General features: G+C 47.8%; 1 protein-coding gene across 1 annotated transcript in view; it reads right to left on the bottom strand.

Moving 5' to 3' along the window:
* RBM20 (RNA binding motif protein 20) overlaps nt 1-21580 on the bottom strand; it is a 204774-nt gene that overhangs the window by 34921 nt on the left and 148273 nt on the right. The window contains exons 7-8 of the mRNA XM_075533462.1: nt 8791-8934; nt 6542-6673 (exon numbers count right to left, since the gene is read on the bottom strand). Coding sequence (XP_075389577.1) covers nt 6542-6673; nt 8791-8934 — 276 coding nt within the window. The remainder of the gene's footprint in view (nt 1-6541; nt 6674-8790; nt 8935-21580) is intronic.

Genomic DNA, 21580 nt, shown 5'->3' with positions numbered 1-21580 from the left:
TGCTGGGCTCTTCATTGACACAAACCAGTAAGTCCCCTTTGGGACTTTAGCCAACATCCTAAATTGAGATGGGTTTCTCTTATCTGCAGAGGAGAGTCTTAGGTGATTCATGTCAACACAGGGACCATGATGCATACGTTACTATGTCGTTAAGTTATGCGCTAGGATATTTTCACATGTTATGCCACCTGACCCTCACAATGCCACAGAGAGGCAGTATGACAGCGTGGAGAACAGAGCACTGCAGCAAAGGGGAGAAGACGGTGTATTCTAGACCTTTGCTGCTCAAAGTGTGTTTTGGGACTAACAGCATCAGCAGCTCCTGGGATATTTTTGGAAATACAGAACCACAGGCCTAGCCTGCATTTCAGCAAGACCCACGGGAGGCGCAGGCCCATTCAAGTTTGAAGACCGTGTCGGAAGGTTATCTCAGCCACTTACTGAGTGAGAAAAATTACAGATTTCTCTTTTCTTTTCATTTGGACAATGGGGATCATAATAACACAATATAGAGATGAAGATACAGCGTGAAACAAAAACAGTCAGGTTTTAATCACGACTCTCCCAGGAACTGCCATCTTGAGCAAGTTACTTAACTCCTATTAGCCTCAATTTCCTCACCTGTAAAACCAAGATAATAAAACCTGTCTGGCAGGCCTGATGTCAGGATTAAAGGAGATAATGCATGGGAAGTGCTTGGCACACTACTTCACTCAGTGTACCAGCCTTCACTACATGGACATGGCATTGTGACTCTTGTACTGTTTTAATTATTGTAATTACCTCCCTGATAGCCTCCCAGGACAGCATGATTAGGAGACTCAAAAGAGACACTACATGCAAAAAAAAAAAAAAAGCAACAACAACTTAACATCAAAGGCTTTAGATTCAAGTAAATCTTGATCATACATTCCCTGGAAATGTGTAGGGTTCTCTACTGGCAATTTTTTTTTTAGCAGTAACTCACCAGACCCACCTTTCCAGTCTGTCTCTACCTAGAAGCAGCACGGAAACTTGTCCACCATCGCTGACCCTGCTGGCATTTGAAATTCCAGTGGCATACTTTCCAGCATTAGAGCAACATGCAAGCCCTCACAGTGTAACACACACACACACACACACACACACACACAAGAGCGGGGACCGTGGTGAGAGAAACGATGCAAAAGATGGCATAATAGAGTTTTGCAAGTCGACTGACGTGTTTATTGGCAATCCCCTTTATCAACAACAGAAATCAGAACTATGCACATGGTCTGCCAAATGGAATACACTGAACTCAAGCTGACTACATTGGTGGCAAGAAACCATGGAGACGCTGATGACCATCCATCAGAACGAAGGGCAGGGACTGACTGAAGAACAGAGCATGCATTTCTCATGTGCAACTCCAGGTTGAAGCTGAAGAAAATCAAGTAAGTCCACAAGAGCCAATGTGCAACTGTTCACCTGAATTTAGAGATCATGTCAAGAATAGATTTGATGGGTTGAATGATCTTTAATGACTGCAGACCGGATGAGTTGTGGCATGACATCAAGAACATCATACATGAAGAAAGCAAAAAGTCATTAAGAAGATCCAGAAAGAGCAAAAAGGACCAAAATGGATGTCACAAGACTCTGAACCTTGCTCCTGCTCCGAGTGGCTAAAGCAGATGGAAGAAATGAAGTTAAAAAGCTGAACTGAAGTCTTCAAGGGTGGCTCAGAAGGCAAAGTAAGTTTTATTTATTTATTCTTATATTTAATTCATTCCTCTTATTTATTTAAATTAATAAGTCATTTTATTGGGGGCTCTTACCTAGATTGTAACAATCCATACTTCTATTATATCAAGTGGACACATGCAAATGTTGCCAACAATAATTTGAAAACATCTTTCTTTTTTATCATTTTCTTGGGGAACTCTTACAACATTATCTTTTTTCTTGAGCCCTTTGGTATCACCTCCTCTTTATTCCCTCCCTCCCCTACCCTGCCACCCTTGTGAACGCTTAATATATTATGTATTGTTATTATTAAAAAGTCAGTTTTATAATGAAATAAACAAAGACCTGGAATTAGGGGGGAAAGAAAAGAAAAACTCACTTGGTATTTCTCAAGCTGAAAAAAGTGGGGGGAAATTCCAGCATTGAATAACAAAGTTGAAGGACTCTACAGACGAAATATTGAAGGAGGCAATGGACGGAGTACGGAATCCCGGCACCACACAGAATTGGTTGACATTCATCCAATCGATTCAGGAGGTAGTCTAGTATGAACTGAAGGAAGTTAGTCCAAGCCACGCGGAAAGCATTGGTGAAAAACAAGATTCCAAGAACTGATAGAATATCAATTAAGACATTTCAAGAAAGAGATGCAAAGCTAGAAGCACTCATTCATCTGTGCCAAGAAATCTGGACGATGGTTATCTGGGCAACTCACTCGAGAGCCATATATGCGCCCATTCCAAAGAAAGGTGACTGAGTGCAATGCAGAAACTATAGGGCCATTTCCTTACCGGCACATGCAAATAAAGGCTCACAGTACTTCCAGACATTCAAGCCAGATTCAAAAGAGGCCACGGAACAAGGAATTATCCATGCTGACAGCTGATGGAGCTTGCATGAAAGCAGAGACCACCAGAGAGATGTTTGCCTGTGTTTTATTGACTTTGCAAAGGCATCTGACTGTGTGGATAGTAATAAATTATTTAAAACAGCGGAAGATTAGAAATTCCAGAACACTTAATTGTGCTCATGGGGAATCTTACATAGACTAAGGAGCAATAGCTCAAACAGAATAAAGGGACACTAGCAGAGTGGGTGATGTATTGGGCTGCTAACTGCAAGGTCAGTCGTTCAAAATCACCAGCTGCTCCATGGGAGAAAGAGGAGGCTTTCCACTACTGTAAATATTTACAGCCTTGGGGGTGGGGTGGGGTCAAAAATATTCACAGCCTCCACAACCCTCAGGGGCAGTTTGACCTTGTCCTACAGAGTCCCTCTGAGTCAGAATTGACTCGATGGTAGTGAGTTTGGTGTAAAGCCAGCAAGGGCGGGTGGCAGGATGGCCACACCATATTTATTCAATCTGTATGCTGAGTAAGTAATTGAAGAAACTGGGCTAGGATTGGAGGAAGACTCATACAGCCCGCGATTCAAGGCAGGATAATGCACCTCACTTGCTGAAAGTGATGCGAACCTGAAGCACTCACTGCATTCCTCCCCGCTCCCCCTCTCCCAGCATGAAGAGAGCAGACATCCTCCCCAGTAGACCCACACACCACGCCATGGAAAAGGGCAAAAAGCCTGGTGTTGTCCAGGATCTCGTTTCTCTTGGGTCCCCCATCGGGGCTCATGGAAGGAGCAGCCAAGAAAGGAAACAACATATTGTATTTGGGCAAATATATTGCTGTTTTATTTTTTATTTAAAGAAACCTTTCCAAATGTGTTAAAAGGCAAAGCTATCACTTTGAGTATTGAGGTGCACCTGTTCCAAAACCATGATATTTTCAACTGTCTGGTAGCATGTGAACGTTAGACAATGAATGAGGAAGGCCAAAGAAGAATTAAGAACTATTGTAGGGGAAAAATAATAAGGGTTTCTGGGGGGTGGAGTAGCAGAGGGAGGGGATAAAGGGGAGCTGACATCAAGGCGTTCCAGAAGAAAGAAAATGTATTGAAAGGGATTGTGGTAACAGCTGTACAACACTGCTTGATGTGATTGAACGATGGATTGTTATGACGTCTGGCAGAGCTCCCAATAAAATTATTTTTAAATTTTTTTAAAGAAGAATGAATGCCTTTGAATCACTGTGTTGGTGAAGAACATTAAACATATCCATGGGTATGAATCAAGTAAAGGGTAAGAGAGTTAATGAAAAAGAGGAAAACCGTCCAGGAAATGGATCAACACAGTGGCTACAACAGTGGGACCAACCCGAGCCAGTGGGGTGAAGATGGTGCAGGACCTGGGAGTGCTTTATTCTGTTTGGTCCACTCAACTACACCTGATAACAAGAAATCTGTTTATCTAAAAACAGAGGTTCGTCCGAAGTTAAGCAACTTATCCAAGTTTATCAAAACGGTGAGGAGAGAAGCCGAGATTAGCACCAGTCCCCTCGAGCCTGGCACACGCCGTATGCTGGTTGATGGTGCCAGGAGGCTCCCTCTCCCCAGACTGTGAGCTCCTCTGCAGCGGGCCACCTCCATGTCCCAGGCCTCCGTCCAGCCACACGGGACATGCAGGAAGCACCTGCTGAATACAGACTCTCCTACCTCTTTAACCCATGCTGTTGTTTTTCAGCCTGGGTTGGTACTTTAAGAAGCTGATGACTGCTCTTAATCCTAATTAAATTAGAAACTTATGACATCATCTCATTTGAGATCAAAGGTCCACTGGGAACAAACACACTGCAAAAATTCTATTCTATCCCCCAGGAGCGGGTTCAGAAGAGCAGGGCTGTTGGCTGTGTACAGAACAAGGCAGGCGGGTCTTTTACTTGTCCGAGAAAAGTAATGGGATCTCATTAGTCGGGGATGGGGGTGGGTGGGGGATCTGGTTCTGCCTGAAGCAGAGCTGTTGGCGAAAGCACTTCAGAAGCAATACTGCAAGCAAAGCAAATTACCGACGTTGGCAACTGGTTGGCATCCACAGCTGTAGACTTGTCAGAAAGCTAGTCCCGGCTAGAAATAACTACTGAGCCTTTGTCTCCAATTTCAGCCTTTACAGCAAATTAAAGGCTGTGAATGTTGAACAAAATGAACGTTGAGTAAACGTGGGACAGGCAGACGTGACCTGGGGAAGAGAGTCAGCCGAAGCACAACAGTGGCCCTAACTACAATAAATCCAAGTACTTAATGGCTTAGGTACTTGAACTAAGAGAATGCTTACAACCCAATAAGAAAAACACAATCCCAAAGAAAAACCAGGGGAAATATCTGAAAAGAGATGTCTCAGTAGATCCAGATAAATACCAATAAATCTATTAAAGTTTTCAACTTCAATTAGTAATCAGGAAAATACTCAATAAAATCACAATATACCATTCAACTCTCCCCAAGTAAATTAAAAAAAAATTTAGATAGAGTGATAGCAAGAATGCAAACTTCTTATAAGCTCCTAGTAGGAGAGTACATTGGGCTGCAATGCTTGAGAAAGCTCTTGCTGTGATCGAGTGTCGTTGGGGCAAACGTGCCCTGTGATCAGCATCTCTCCTCTTCGTTCTCTACCTCGGTTACATACTGATGCCCATGGGTACCTGGCTAACATTTTCAAGATTGTTCACAGTAGTTCTGTCCCAAATGGAGGGGGGGGCTTCAAAAAGTTCACGGAAATTTTCCATATTTTTTTCATTCCGTTTCTCCATGAACTTTTAAAGCCCCCTCCGATCCACATTGTCCATCCACAGGTGAAGGGGTAAATGGGAGTCAGCTATTGGAAATTTAACGATGAAAATCGGTAGAGACATCCAACAACACTGATGACATGTTGATGGAAAGCAGCAAGACGCAAAAGAACAGGAAGATGTCACTCATGTAGCGCTGAAAGGCAGGCAAAAGCATGGCGGGTGTCTCAGGAAACGCAACGAGATGATTAGTCTCATCGTGAAGGGCGAGGGATTAGTCTCATCGTGAAGGGCGAGGCTGATCATGAGACGTTTGGGCATGTGGGCAGTGGTGGAGTTTCAAACTGTGGTTTGGGTGAAAGTTTGCAAAGCAGCTCTGTTTTCTAGTCAGTCATTGGAACACATGTTGTTTCCGACCACAAAGGGTCTCGCCCTCCATGTTAACAGCACTCTTAGCCCTTCCTGGGCTCCCCATTTCCATTCCTCTGCCCTTCCAGCCCCTTCCTGCCTTCTTGACTCTGTTTGGGGGCAAAGGCTGCCCACAGTTAGGTTGTCTGACTGCACTGCCAGTGGTCTCTCTGCTCCTTCACTTCAATGAGATTTCACCCATGATTATCTTTTAAATTGTGTTCATATAATGTAGCCAATTTTCTGTAAATGTACTTCATAATAAACAGCAATGAAGAGCATTTCCACCAAACGAACCAACAAAACAGACAAACAAACAAAAAAAAATGTCTACAATCACGTGAATTCATTTCTGAAACTCTGAGTTGATCTGAACCAGCTGATGAAGCCATGGGACATTTAAAATGATTTAAAACACACATGTGGAGAAAGGGGGGCGGGGCAGAAGAGACTGCGGTGGTGATGGAGGAAGGCATGGTTCGTGAAGACAGGGCGGGCAGAGAGAGGGGCATATGCTGGGTGGGATGTGCCCACCACTGAAAACCGGCCCTGCTGCTCTTCTTTCTTCGCCTTCAAGACCCAGGACAGCTGCCACTCTCTCCGTAAAACCTTCCTTGGCCCCAGGTCGCCCGCCATCGTGTCTGAAGCACCTCGTTCCAATTGGTTCTTCCCTTAGGGAGCACTTCTCTGGGTTTAGTTTCCCAAGTGAGGTCCCCAAACGCAGTGAGTAACCTCTGAACCAGCACCTCCAGGGGAAGCTCAGCGGATCCTTGTGAAACGCATGAGAAGACTCAAGAATGCTTTACCTTCAGCTGCAGTTCCTTGTATCTCCTGGACATCCGGATGAGCAGCTTCTCCCCATTGATCACCGCGGACTTGTCCTGGTAATACTGGACCATGGCCTGGGCAGCTTCGGTGTAAGCCATCTCCAGAAAGGCCTAGGGAAGAGAAAGGGACAGCAGGGTGGGCTTCCTCACAGAGATGGTCTATAACCCAATGGAGCGCAAGGCTGGAGTCCCTCGTGATGAAGGTCTGCCAGGAACAGGCCGCAGGAGTGGGGTGGGGGGACAGACTGGGTTGGGGCAGCATGAAGACCTTCTGGTTTTCTGAAAATGCCCTGCATCTTGATTCTGGGTGGTAATTACATGGGTGCACACATGTAAAAAATTAATGGCGCTGTCCACCAAAGATTAGTGCACTTTAGAGCATCTATTTTATGCCTCAATATAAAGGGAAGACTTTAGTCCAAGAAAGAACTCTCTTTGATCTCATCTGCTCAGAGAGCAATTGATTAACGTCATCCGAAGAGATCATAAGACGACCCCTCTCCTCATTCCCATATTGTCCCTTGATTATGTACATCCAGCTAGGGCCACATTAGGCCACAGAGCTCTGGAGCGGGGAGCGATGGGTCCATTAACCCCCAGTTCCTCAGGGTCTGTTGCACGCGTGGCCCTAGACTGACCCTTGAAAAGCTGTTTGTTGGTGCCTAAAATGGGAGACTAGGAGGCCCAGTGGTGGTCTTGGGTAAGCACTGGACTGCTAATGACAGGTCAGCAGTTCGAACCCACCAGCCACTCCTTGGCAGAAAGATAAAGGCATCCCGGCCCATAAGATCGAGAGCCCCAGCCACCCTATTCAGGGGCACTGTGAGCTGCAGCCGACTTCAGGGGAGTGGGGACGGTATGGTGCGGGGCAGAACTGCAAGCACCTGTGTCCCAAGATTTCTGTGTCTTTACAAAGAGAGATACGCTCCCCCAATCAGAGGCCCATCAACCCCTAGGTTGGAGGGAAGGCTGTGTCTGCGTGAGAGAAAGAGGGGAAACCCCATCCTGCTTCCACCTCACGGACCTCCAAGTGTAACCGCTCTAACCGAGCCCGGAGAAAGAAGAGCTTTTCCATTCCATCTAAGGGCAGTGTTTGGACGGACCTGTCAGCCAGCCCCAGGAGCTGCTGTGGCAGCAGCTGCTTTGGTTTCTCGGCTTTGCTTGGTTTGTACGCTGTGCCGAGAGGTCCGTGGCCACGGAGCCACTGACCATTTCTGGGCAGAATTCGTAACAGTCTGAACAAGCCCCCTCCCCCCTCGCACGTATGGCTGCGTTTCCGATGCGCAGCCTTTCCGCACGCAGTCACAGCACAGTGTGCCCGACTCAGAGGCCAAGATTCCCTAGAGCTTCCTCTCCAGTTCCGCCGCTCCGTGGCCCGTGGGTCTCTTTCTGGAGGCAAACACGTTAGCACCTCCAGCTCTCACCTGTCAGGTGTGGCAAGCGGAACGCTGCGTAATTCTAACAAAGTGGCAAAGAGGGAGGGGACACCACGCTGGCTGATGCAGGAAGACCGTGCCTGAGCTGGGGTGGCTGAGTCTCTGAAGTTCAGGTTCGGCTCAGGCAGTCGGTCCTCCTATGGCCAGTCCTCGGATTCATACAGAAAAAAAAATGGGCTGTTTTTAAGATGTTCTGATTTCGAACTCCTCATGGAATAAACTCCCCCTTTGACTTTAGAAATGAAAACACACAGTCCTGAATGCTCAGCTGCTTCTCCCGGGGTAAGAGTTCCTAATCCCTTGGGCTCGAGTTCCTAGTCCCTCGGGCTCCTTAGACATCGTTGACATCTGTGGGTCTCTTGCGCCAGTTAACCGGAGCCCTTGTGGTTAATGGTAAGGAGCAGTAAAAGTGCCCATTGCAGCCAGTCCTGGACCGACTCAGGCCATTTGTTATGAGAAGCTAAGAAGGTAAAACTGGGCAGGAGGCTGGCAACCCAGTGAGAGACTTAAGTCCCTAGATATCTCTTTGTGCAGGGCAGTCAGGTTGCCTATGCATCAAGCACCCTATTCCAAAGCACCACCTCCACTCCGGGTATGTCACCAAAGGGTTAAAGAGAGAGAGAGAGAAAGCAAAGCATCACCTCTGTGTAGTTCCATCAAGAGATCAGTGGTGTCACCTCCGTATGTTAAAACCACTTCCACAAAAAGATTTTAAAAAAATACAAAGATAGATCAAGCTGTCCTGTGTGTGGTCTCTCCCAAACATCCCGGTGTGAACGTGTCCGAACCTACCTGATTAGTGGACTTCATGAGGATATAATTTGTGACCTTCCCAAAGGGCAGCCCCAGGTGAATGACGTCGTTCTCCGTGCAGCTTCCTTCCGGGAGGTTGCAGATGTGCACCACGCGGCCAGCGCCCGCCTTCCGCTGTGGGAACTGGGGATCAAAGAGGCCCGGCTGGGGTGCATGGGTCATGTCCTCTCCCTCCACCCCAGACAGTTCCAGCAGCTACCTTCCCCAGACAGCGACTATAAGGCTGCATTTATACAGTGACAGTGACATTTATAAGATTGAGGCAGAAAGATAAAAATAAAAGTCCATAACATAAAAAGAAGTATTTGATATCATCTGGTTACAAACAGGATTTGCAGCGTTTTAGAAGGGTGACAACGTCCAGGGCTGTCAGGAACAGAAGACATAGCCCTGCTCCATAGATGTTGCTGGTGGCAGGTTGTATCCTGACAGCCTGAGAACATACCGGGGTGAGCTGACCCACGGCAACCCCCATGCACAATAGAACAAACTACTGCCAGTCCTGTGCCATCCCCATGGGTGGTTGTGGATCAGGCGGTTGTGATCCCCTGGGTTTCCCTTGGCTGACTTTAGAAGCAGGCCACCAGCCTTTCTTCGTGGTCAGTCTGCCTCAATCTAGAGCAGTAGTTCTCAACTTTCCTCATGCCATGACCCTTTCATACACTTCCTCATGTTGTGATGACTCCCCAACCATAGAATTATTTTCATTGCTACTTCATCACTTTCATTTTGCTACTGTTATGAATTGGGCGACCCTGTGAAGGGGTCTTTGGGCCCCCAAAGGGGTCGTGACCCACAGGTTGAGAACCACTGAGGTAGATGCTCTGCTGAAACCTGCTTGGCCTCATCAAAATGCACAGCCTTCCCTGAAAGAGGGTGCAGGTTGTGAGGTGCACGGCTGGGGGTCAGACCCCAAGACCCTGCATGGAAGGTAAGAATGCTACCAGGTCTCCTTCAGAACTGACTTCAGCAAATGGACTAAAACTTAAAACATTCATAGCTCATTGCCTCCCCCTCTCACTGTTGGAACTCCATTCTCTAGACACAGAAACACTGACACACAAAGACTTAAGGACAAGGGCATTGGCTGCAGTAATATACGAGCTGGCAAAAAATTTTTGGATGAAGCGAATGTCCAATAACAGAGGACCATTTGCATAAGGGACGACTCAAGCCTACAGTGAGTGGACCATTACACAGCCGCCGTGAAAAGTAAGTGCATGGGCTGATTTTCAAGTCAGATTGCAAAGTAGGAAACGCACACACGTTACCAGGTAACCAATACAGAAAGGTGCATTTGGGTCGGACAAAATATGCATGAGAAAGGGAAAGAAGTAAATGTTACAAAAATTGGCTAATTACTGATACTGGGAGGGGGTCTGGAGGCGTTAATTATACTTGTCTCCCTGCTGTTGTATAGCTGGGAGAGGTCCACAATAAGAAACGCTTCAAGGCTATGGGCACAGGCAGGGAATGGGGGGGAGGTGACTGGGGGGAGGAGTGTAGACATCCACCAGGTGGCTCAATACTGTTATCTTGAGCAGTCAGAAGAGGGAGGGTGAGGAGAGGGGCTGGCTCCTTTCTTTACAGACTTCTGTAACTGCTTGACTTATTTATTTTTTTTTAATTCCAGACTCGAAGAAAGAACACAGGAAGGATTTGTAGAAACCCACAGGAGGAAACCTACACCAGGAGCCCAGGGTGGTGCACTGGTTAGCGCCCTCTGCTGTCAGTGGACCGGTGGGCCCTTGGCACCTCCCAGCCTGTCCACTGCAGGGAGATGCGCCATCCCGTCTGCTTCTGGGCAGCTCTGGGAACCTAGGGGGCAGCGCTTCTCTGCCCCATGGGGTCACTTCAAGTTGGCATTGACTAGATGGCCACAAGTTGGTTAGACACAGTGAAGGGCTCAGCCGAAAAGGTGGGTGGTTGGAACCCGCCCCAAGGGGCCCTGAGGGAGAAAGACTTGGTGATCTCTCATGAAGGGGACAACCCGCTGGGGGCCGCTCGACCCGGTCTGTCACACGGGATGTGCACCCAGCTACACACAACAACAAATAAACAGAGGCAGACATTCACACACGACCACCGGGAGTTTCAGGCAGCGATTTTCCAAACATAGGTAGTCTTGGAATCTTCTCTTCCAATAAAATATCACTCGATTGCCCAGTGACAATGGAGGATATTCCACAAACAGCAATTGTTCTGATCAAACCTGGATGCCCACCACCCCCACGCCCTCCACCCAGGAGCCGGAAAGGCACCTCTGGGCACAGTTTGGAACCCAAGACCCGGGCCGTTCAACCAGAGCTCTGGGAGGGAGGCAGTCCCTCTGGTCCCTGGATGCTTTACTGAGAGCCTGGCATCCTGGGGATGTCCATGCTTCAGTTATTATTGGAGGGCAGTCCCCAAACCTGAATCACCATTTCCTAGAACAAAGTGAACTTCCAAAGCTAAGTACAGGGTCTCGTGTTGGGGTAATTCCACCATGAAAACCTCTCATTTATCTCATCTGGACAGAAGACGGTTAGCGGCAATTCTCTTTTTAAATACTTGTATTGGGGGCTCTTACATCTCTTATCACCATCCTTACATTCTTCCAGTGTGTCAAGCACATTTGCACATTTCCACCATCGGCATTTTCAAAATTCTCTTCCCACTTGAGGCCCTGATATCCGCTCCCCATTTCTTCCCCCTTCTTCCCCCTCCCACCCTGCCTCATGAGCCCTTGATAAGTTACAGATTATTTTTTTCCATATCTTACATCGTCCTCCATCACCCCTCACCCACTTTTACATTATTCATCTCTCTGGGTGTGGGTTCTGGATTGATCCTTGTGATCAGTTCCCCCTTTCTCCCCCCACCCTTGCCTAATCCTCCTGGTATCTCTGCTCTCCTTGTTGGCCCTGAGGGCTTTATCTATCCTGGATTTCCTGTGTTGCAGGCTCTTATCTGTAGCAATGTGCATGCTCTGGTCTAATCCGATTTGTAAAGTAGAAATGATGTCATGATAGTGGGGTGAAGGAAGCAACAAAGAGCTAGAGGAAAGTTGTGTGTTTTATCGGTGCTATACTGCACCCTAACTGGCTTCTCCCTTCCCTGTGCCCCCTCTGTGAGGGGATGTCCAATTGTGTACAGGGGGGAATTGGGTTTCCACTCCATGACCCCCCACCCACCCATTCACTTTGGGTATGGTTTTATTCTGGGTCTTAGCTGCAATTGTTTTTTATGATTCAGTCCTGAATTGGGGAAACCCAAAGGCCTCTTTCAGACCTCCGCCTCGGTACCTTCCCCTCAGTGATGCTCCGGGGTCAGGACTTTCCTGAGTGGACCAGTGATGTGGCTCAGGCAGCTCTCAAGGAATCCCCTTGCCTCCTGGGGTACAGGCGAAGCTGGACACCCCCGGGAGACCTAGGAGAACCAGACTTGGCCGATGTGGGCTTAGCAGTTCCCCTGGGGAGCGGGGAGAGCTGTTCAAGGCAAGGTCTTTGCTCTGAGTAAGGTGAGCAGGTCACGGAAAGACACCACCCCAACTGTGCTTTCAAGCACATCCGAGTGGCTGCCCCCTTGGATTTATCAACAAGAGCGCTTGAGGTGGGGGGGGGGCTCCTCTCAGCAGGTTGCCTTTCTGACTCATGTCTTGGTGGTGGTTTTCTTGGACAACAGAGCAGACACATATGGTGATTCTCAGCCCATCCCAGCTCCTTGCCCACCTAGTTGCCTGGTGACGCAGCACAGAGCGCCAACATCTCGCCCACAGTCTCCTCCAGTTTGAAAGAACAACTCAAAAGGCTTTTATCTGCATGTGGCATCAGCGGCTGCAGAAACAGTTCCCGGAGAATAAACACCTGCTCTGTCACCAGCCACCAAAGACAGTGACATATTCATGCTGCAGACATGGCTCTGAAAGGTGCTGAAATGAATGGGTCTCGGTTCAGGTTTTCATGCAAACTAAAAAACAACAACAACAAAAACATTTCCTGGGGGTTTCTGAGCCAACAACACGAGGCTGCCTGGTAACTCTCCATCTGGGGTCTCAAAAGGTCTCAAGGGCTGGGGAGAGGGCACCTCAGCATCACCACTGACATTTCAAAAACCCAAGCTGAGACCACACTTTGTGTTTCTTTATTCCAGGACCTCGGATGCTATCTTAGGTGGTCAGGAAGTCTGAGTGGCATGGGCATGTCTTTGTCTAATAAAGATGGGCGAAAGAGTACATATTCATTCCTGTGAGATGTTGGCAGATACAATTTCTCCCAATATGAGGTCCCAGGGGGAGAGGAGTAAATAATAAAGGGGAGGTTGGACTACAAAAAGGGGTGCTGAGTGACACACAGGATTTCCTACCCCTGTAAAGAGTTACAGTCTCAGAAACCCACGGGAACAGTTCTCTGTCCTGGAAGGTTGCTATGAGTTAACATCAACTCAATGGCAGTGTGTTGTTTGTTTTCTGTTGGGGGGAGGAGGGTGGGTGGTGGTGGTGACACAAGTGGTTAAGCACGCAGGTGCTGGTGGAAAGGTTGGCAGTTCGAGCCCACTCCATGGGAGAAGGATGTGAAGTCTACTTCTTTGGACACCCTTTGTGGCCCTTCTGCTTTGTCCTATATGGTCACTGTGAGTGGGAATTAACTCATCTGTGATGAATGTGGTTCCTTTTGGTTGGTCTGTAAAAAGCTCCTGATTTCCTGACATAGTAGAAAGACCCTGAGCCTGGAAGTCAGAGAAACCTGGTTTGAATCCCAGTATATCCACTTCTTAGGCGTATGAGGGCAAACTCATTTTTGCTCCTGACCCTTGGTTGAGCTTTGGTTTCTCAAAGTCTGGAATGGGGAAGGAGGCCTAATATGTCTGAAGACCTTTCCATTGGTCAGTGTAAGACATGAAAAAATAATAATAATTTATAAATTATCAAGGGTTCATGAGGGAGGGAGGATGGCAGAGGGAGGGGAAAAATGAGAAGCTGATACCAAGGGCTCAAGAAGAAAGAAGATGTTTTGAAAATGATGATGGCAACAAATGTACAAATGTGCTTGACACAATGGATGGATTGTGATAAGAGTTGTACCAGCCCCCGATAAAATGATTTTAAAAAAAAAAGACCTTTCAAGCTGTAAAATCTCAGTGAGGATGGGATTCTAACTTCTCAAATTCCACTCGTCCCCAAGCTTTGTCAACCTAGCCCTGACATCCAGGATAATGACAACTTTCCCCACTATGCCAGGCATCAACAGGAAACGCATGTCTTTCCCACTCCCTGTCCCAACCCACATCCTGTCTGTCCCCCTCTCGAGGTCCTGCCTGTTGACCCAGGCACAAGTTCAGAAGCCTGTCCATCTTTCCGGCATGTTTGTCTGGGATGACAGTGGTCGTCTCTATGAGGCTGGAGGCAGCTCTGAGCAGTGAGCTCCTGGTCTACCATTTCTGCAATGTCCTGGGGCTTCTCTTTCCCAAGCAGTGTCACGCAGGGAGGTGGTGCACTCGAGATGAGCAAAGTCTGGAGCCTCTCTCTCTGTGGACAAACCCATGATGACATGGATGTACATCAGGACACCAGCCGCCGCAAAAACAAGTCTGCATCTCTCAGCTCCTGACTGACCACCCTGGGGTCTGGGCAGGTTACTGAATTTCTCTAGCCCGAGTTTGCTCCTCTGTAAAACAGGAAGGACCAAAATGGAAGATGCAGCCACACGATGTCTATAAAGTGTCCTGGTGCAATGCCTGCGGGCTAGGTTTCTTTGTCCTCCCATCGTTAAAGGAGTAGGCTCCACAAGAGCTGCTAACTGCAAGGTCAGCAGTTCGATCACACCAGCTGCTCCATGGGAGAAAAATGACACTGTCTACTCCCATAAATAGTTAAAAGTTTCAGAATGGAACAGGGGCAGTTCTACCCTGTCCTACAGGGTCGTCATGAGTCAGAATCAAGTCATGGCAGGGAGCGACAGTGGTGATGGTCCTGCACCAAACCTACTGCCTCCGCATCCACTCCAATTCCTAGCAGCCCCTTACAGAGTAGAAATTGCCCATAGAATTTTCCTGGCTGGAATTGGGATGGAAGCGGATTTCCAGCCCTTCCTTCCACAGCACTGATGTACAGGTTTGAACCGCACATCTTTTGGGAGAGCGGTCGATCACAAGCCACTTGTGTCACCTGGGGACCAATGATGTGAAGGGGGAAGAAAAGGATTTGGACGGCATGAGAGAAAGTCCATTTTCTCAGAAAAGTCAGGAGTGGACTAGTTAGAGGGGAAGCGTCACAATGTTACAAACCTACTCCATGTTCAGGAGAAAAACACAGATGTGGTGGCCACAATTGTACACTAAGCCTGATCGAGTTGAATTTGGGATTGTTATTATATCTGTAAAAGCTCCCAAGAAAATTATTTCTAAAAACGCAAATGTGATGAGAGGCAAGAGATGAATAGATGACAGAGACAGGAAGACCCGCAGAAAGAGGATGATCAAGTAAATACGAAAAAGTGTGAAAAACAGTGAATCTGGACCAAGGGCATCTGGGGGTTCCTTACACCATTCCAGTAATTTTCCAGGTAACTTTCAACTATATTAAGAGTCAGCAGTAAGAAAGATTAATGAGTGTGCTCTCGGTCTGAAGAGCGGGTGGGAGGTGACAAGACCAGTCAGGTCTCGCCAGGCTGCATAGAGGGAAGAGGGCATGGGGAGGTCAGGCTCCTGCTGCTCTGCCTGGGGAGCCCTCAGGAGGCACACACACTCTCCAGGCCAAGGTCAAATCCCTAATCAAGTTCAAGTGTCATCGGGTTGTAACTAAAGCCCTCATTACTCACTATTACTACTACAGTGCCCCCCCCCGCCCCACCCCACCTCTCAACTCAAAGTCAGGGCTTTTATAGATGAGCAGTGATGGGAACAGACAGACCTGTGCAGGAAGATTCTAGATTTTTCATGCCCTCTGGTGCAGGTGAGAACAGGCTTCTAAAGGCCATTTCAAAGAATAATGCCCATTCAAATCCCTCACAGTGTTATACTAAAAAGTGGCTCAGGGCAATAGGGCTGAGAGCGAGTGAAGTCTCTCAGAGTCCTTGGTTGGGCTCTGAAGTGTACATTCAGTTGTCAATCTCTGCCTCTGTGCCCCAGCACAATCTCCTGTAGCTGTGACCTAATTTCACCTGGCACGAAGCCTGTGGGCCTCTGCTGTGCTAGTGCTTAAAACACACCTGAGAGCAGACAGGGCAAATGGCTGGTTTTTATGCAGAGAGAAAATGGGGATCCATCAGGACAGCAGACACCAATGCTGCCTTTATTGACAGTTTTAAATGGTTTATGGGGCGGAGTAGGTCACTTCGACTCAGAGCGAATCTGTTTATTGGTACCCAACTTGCCAACAGGCAAGGGCGGTTCACCTGCCAAGCAACCTCAACATTCCGTATAAACATCAGAATCACAGGGTGCTAAGACTAGAGAGGTCTTCGGGCCCACCCCCATCTGCCCGGGAGAAGTGCAGGCACGTAACCTGTGGCATCTGACCAGTGGGAGCCTTGACACTGAAACCTGGGCCTCATGAAAAAAGAGTCTATCAACCAGGAACTTGCTTGATGCTAGTGAGTGGATGCACTGGATGGTGTTACCCAATACAGGTGTTTAGGGGCTGATGTGAAAAGATATCTAGAAAACAATTAAAATATGTATTAAGAACCTAGCTTCAGTGGGAAAAAAAGCAAATGGCATTAACAGAAGACAAGGGCAAGTCAAAAAGTACTTCAACACGGCATAGACACCATTATTAAACACGTCCAACTATGACACTATTGCTTCGCTACACGCCCTCCTTCTAGGTCCGCATACTTCGGAAGGCAGCGTTTCGGACCCAGCAGAACTCTGCATGCTTCAAGTTACACCGCATCCCTTTTAGCGTCCTTGAGAGACTCAAATCGCATTCATTGGAAGTGTTGTTTGAGCTCTGGGACCACAAAGAAGCCTGGTGGGGCAAGATCAGGACTGCCAGCTGGACGGGATAAGGGTTTCCCAACTAAATGATCCCAGGACAGCTACGCCACCCTGGAAGACCAGCATGTGCGTTGTTCTGGTGGGCAACAATTCTTCCGTGCCACTTTCCCCGCCTTCACTGGTGCAGTCTTCAATGTTCTTAAAACATCTTCAGAATAAGGCCCCATGATCGTTCTGTGTCCTTCAAACAGATTATATCCAGGCTACCCCTTGGGAGCCCCCTCCCCCCAAAACAATTGCCACACCTGACCCCTGTACCCTGAATTCAATAGCCCAGCAGATCCACTATTTTAATTGGACCTTGCTTTTAGAATCATATTGGCAAATCCAAGACCTGTTCCTGGTTATGATTTGCTTCATAAAAGCATCTTCATTTGCTTTGGCCTTACTTAAAAGACCCAGGGGAAGACTGGCTCTTTGAACAATGCTTTTCACGGTCAGTGAGCTGAAAGCTTACTGAACCCAAGCTTTTTAACTTAAAACGCAAACTAATTTACTTAAAATGGAAAATGCTAAACCATCTAAGAACTCAACTTCAACAGCTATTACATCAATGGCAATTTTATGATTTTCTGCCATGAGTTTCTGGATCTCTGCCACCAATTCATTATTTGTTGAGCTTGGCAGTCTTCCTTCTCTTGGCTCATCTTTGGGGTCTTCAGGACCTCTGTTAAATTGCCTGACCCAATGAAGCATTCCTGTAAACTTGATGCAAAATCTTCAATCATTTGGGACATTTTCCACTTGCATTTTATTTTAAAAAATCCATTATTAGCCCTTATCTCAGAATTGTTTCTTTCCCAGGACACAAAAGTTGGGGTGTTTTTTTTAAAGCACCCAAAAGAGAATAAGGAGACCTGGTGGCATGGTGGCATGACCACAAGGTCAGCAGTTCGAAACTACCAGCTGCTCTGAAGGAGAAAGAGAAGGCTTTCTACTATCATAAAGAGTCACAGTCCCAGAAATCCACAGGGGCAGTCCCATCCTGTCCTAAAGGGTCATTAAGAGCTGGCATCTGTCGATGGGATCGGGTATCAGCCATCAAAGAACAAAAAAGTCTTATCATTGTGAATGAGGAGGAGTGCAGATTGGGGACCCAAAGCCTATCTGTAGGCAACTGGACATCCCCTTCAGAAGGGTCGCAGGGAGGAGACTAGCCAGTCAGGTGCAGTGTAGCAATGATGAAACATACAACTTTCCTCTAGTTCTTAAATGTTTCCTCCCCACCCTGCTATCATGATCCTAATTCTATCTTACAAATCCGGCTAGGCCAGAGGATGTACATGAGTACAGAGAGGAACTAGAAACACAGGGAATCCAGGACAGATGATCCCTTCAAGGTGGTGAGAGTGGCGATACCAGGAGGGTGGAGGGAAGGTGAGGTAGAAAGTGGGAACCAATCATAAGGATCTACATGTAACCTCCTCCCTGGGAGGTAGACAACAGAAAAGTGGATGAAGGGAGACATCAGACAGTATGAGACATGACAAAAAATAATTTATAGAATATCAAGAGTTCATGAGGGAGAGGGGTGGAGAGGGAAGGGAAAAATGACCTGATACCAAGGGCTCAAGTAGAAAAGCAAATGTTTTGAGAATGGTGATGACAACAAATGTACAAATGTGCCTGACACAATGGATGGATTGTGATAAGAGTTGTACGAGCCCCCAATAAAATGATTTTTTTAAGTAAATGTTTAGAAAACAATGATGGCAACATATATACAAATATGCTTGATATAATTGATGTATGGGTTGTTATAAGAACTAGCAAGAGCCCCCACTAAAATCATCTTTTACTGCAGGAAAAAAAAAAGAGATGGCATCCACTCGATGGCAATGAGCAGTCGGAGTAACTCGAACAAGACAAGCAAATGTCTGCGAAAACTTGTCTGTGGCCACACACAGATCACAGTGACATGTTTAAATGTGTTTTGTTGAGAAGCTTGTGCATGAACTGCAACCATAGTAGCAACATACACACATATATACACACACAGATATATTCACTTACCCTCATACATGACATAATTTATGTAATCCCCAGGTGTTCATGTCCCTGTTACTAATTTACAAGCTGGAGGCTGGGTTGATCTACCCAGAGCTGCCTCAGAAGGAAAGCCTGGGGCTCTGTGTCTGCAAACTCAGATCTATGTCGGCATCAGGGTGCCGTTCCACTTTGACACACAGGAGCCCACTGTGTGCCAGGACACTTCTCAGCCACGACTGTGTGTCTTCTGGGTTTTTCCCCAAAAGACAAAAAAAGAAACAAAAAAGCTTTTCATAAATATCTGTACAAATGCACCCACAAATCAATTCTGGCTCACAGCAACCCTATCGAGGGTTTCTGAGGCTGTAGCTCTTTATGAGAATAGATAGTCTCAATATTCTCCCAAAGAGTAGCTGGTGGGTTTGAACCGCTGATGTTGGAGTTGAGCAGTCCAATGGTTACCCAGCTATGCCAGGCTCCTCAGAGAGAGAGAGAGAGAGAGAGAGAGAGAGAGAGAGAGACAGTAAAAAGACATTTATCTTCAGTCATCTCGCAGCATCAGATTTTCCATGTCTTATTTCCACTGTCTGTATTTTGCATACAATGTAGGCAGTCATTTGCAAAAAGAAATAAAAATTGTGATTTGTTTTTTAAAAAAATAGGGGAAACCTACCCAGTTCTGCTCTCTTTAAAAATGTACAAGGGGGCCCTTTGGGAGAGGACAGGGGTAGTGGTGGGTGGTGTGTAGCCTTCCCCGGGGGAGGCCCAGGTGGGTTCCTGGCTAAAGCAGCTCCCAGCGAGGCAGCGGAACATGTTTCGGTTGAGTTCCCGGACTGCGCTGGGCCGGCAGGAGGGCCCGGGCGCTCTACCTCAGTACAAGTGCTATAGATCCCACCGTTGCCACCATCTCAGACCAGGACCGAGCAAGGCGGGGTGGCATTTCACTCTGGGCTGATTCCCCAGCAGTGCGCAGCAGTGGCCAGTTCACTGAATGTAGATGCCCAGAGTGCTCTGAGCCAGGAACCAGGCAGGCCAAGGTCGACAGACAGCTGTCCTAGAAATATTTCATTCCTGGGCTTATTTATGTAAGTGCCTGATGTGCAAGGTCCCGGGGAGGGAACGGGGAGGTGGGGGCCCTAAAACAGCATGTAGTACTCAGGTCAGGGAGCCCCATCTGGGCCGGGGCAGCTACTGAACTCCGAGTTGCTGCTAACGCAGAGCCAGGCTCAGGGGGCAGGCGGCCGGCCAGGCGGCAGCACGCTATTTACAGCCGGAGGGCCGGCCCGAAACCGGAGGAGACTGTTTATAACACGCGGCCAGCCCAGGATCAAGTGTCGCAGCTCAGCCAAATGGCAGCAGCTTAAGTGAAAGTGACCACTGCCCTCTCGGGGCCTGCAGGGGCTGCACACCGAGCAGCGATCACTCCGACGACCCAGCCGGCCGGTGCGCTCCCACCAAAAATAAACGCCCACCAAAGGCTTCTTTTCGACTCCAGCGGGGTCGGGATGAGCTGAAACTCCACCTAGGGTCTTGGTCAGAGTTGGTGGCAGTGGCATATGGCATTGGTGGTCATTTTGGAGTGTGGCGCAGTTTGGTCCGCAGACCTCGCCCCAGAGCCCCTGACACGTGTTCCTCCCAATTAAGGGCAGAAGGTCAAGGGCGGTCACGGTGCTTCACTCCCCTGCAAGGGCGAGTTTGCACTGGGTGAATCCCGGCCTCCCTGCTTTCACTCAATGGCAAGTACTTCTGGAGAGATGTAGTATGTCGTTGGGACTAGAGAAAACTCTGGCTTGGCACTAGAAACCCGTTCTGGAAGATAATACATCAAAGTATTTGTGGCTTTTCAATTGTGTGTGTGTGGGGGGGGGGGTGAGTCAGGTGGTGGGAGCAGGGGGCAATCTTTAATGTCATTATCATTGTCTGTCTTTTCCCCTTGAATCTTCACAGTAAGCATACATTTTGGAAGCAGACAAAAACAACACAGATGCGCATGTGAAGTGTGCTGGGCCCTTCTCAGAGGCTGGCAGGGGCCCCTCTAGTGACAGAACCATCAACCCTGATGGCTTCCCTTGGGAGTCACTAACCAGAAGCAGCAAATAGATATATTCTAAGACCACACGCACTGCCATCGAGGTGACACAGACTCACAGTTACCTCCCTGCGGATGTCTGAGATGGGAACTGTTGACGGGAGTAGAGAGCCCAGTCTCTCTCCCATGGAGTGACAGGTGGTTTGGAACTGCTGACCATGCAGATCACAGCCCAACAAGTAGCCAGATGCATAGCACATATATATGTACCTGTGTCTATATATACGTATATATACACACACACACATATATATAATCAATAATTTCGCTTAGAGCCTCTCCTGTTATTGAAGGAAGCCGGGTTGGTACAGTAGCTTTCAGTCACGGGCTCTTTGTTTTCAGCTTGACTTCCAAAGCCAACATTTTTGTCTTTCGGGTTTTCCTAAGGTGAGACATGCCTGCGTTCAATTCCATGGGCCACAATCAGCCAGCAAAAAGACCTGCATCGGTGAGAAAGCTGTGGCCATCTAGTCGCTGACCATGCAGGACAAGATGGCAGTGGGCTTCATGCTTGATCCCAGACTCCCTGGGGAAAAGCTCATGTGACCAGCAGGACCTCACAGAGCTGACACCAGATCTGAAGAAAAGGCCTTTCTAGGTCTGAGTTAATCCTGGGAGACGCTGCCAAGAGGCAGCCCAATTCAGGGGCTGGCTGGATCTCACTGGCCTTTTTCTCTTGATCCCTGGTCAGCTGAGGCCCGAGAAGTCCCTGGC

Source organism: Tenrec ecaudatus, chromosome 16, assembly GCF_050624435.1.
Source record: "Tenrec ecaudatus isolate mTenEca1 chromosome 16, mTenEca1.hap1, whole genome shotgun sequence".
NCBI lineage: Eukaryota > Metazoa > Chordata > Mammalia > Afrosoricida > Tenrecidae > Tenrec > Tenrec ecaudatus.
Note: the sequence above shows the minus strand (reverse complement) of the source record. Positions and strands in the feature narration are given on the sequence as shown.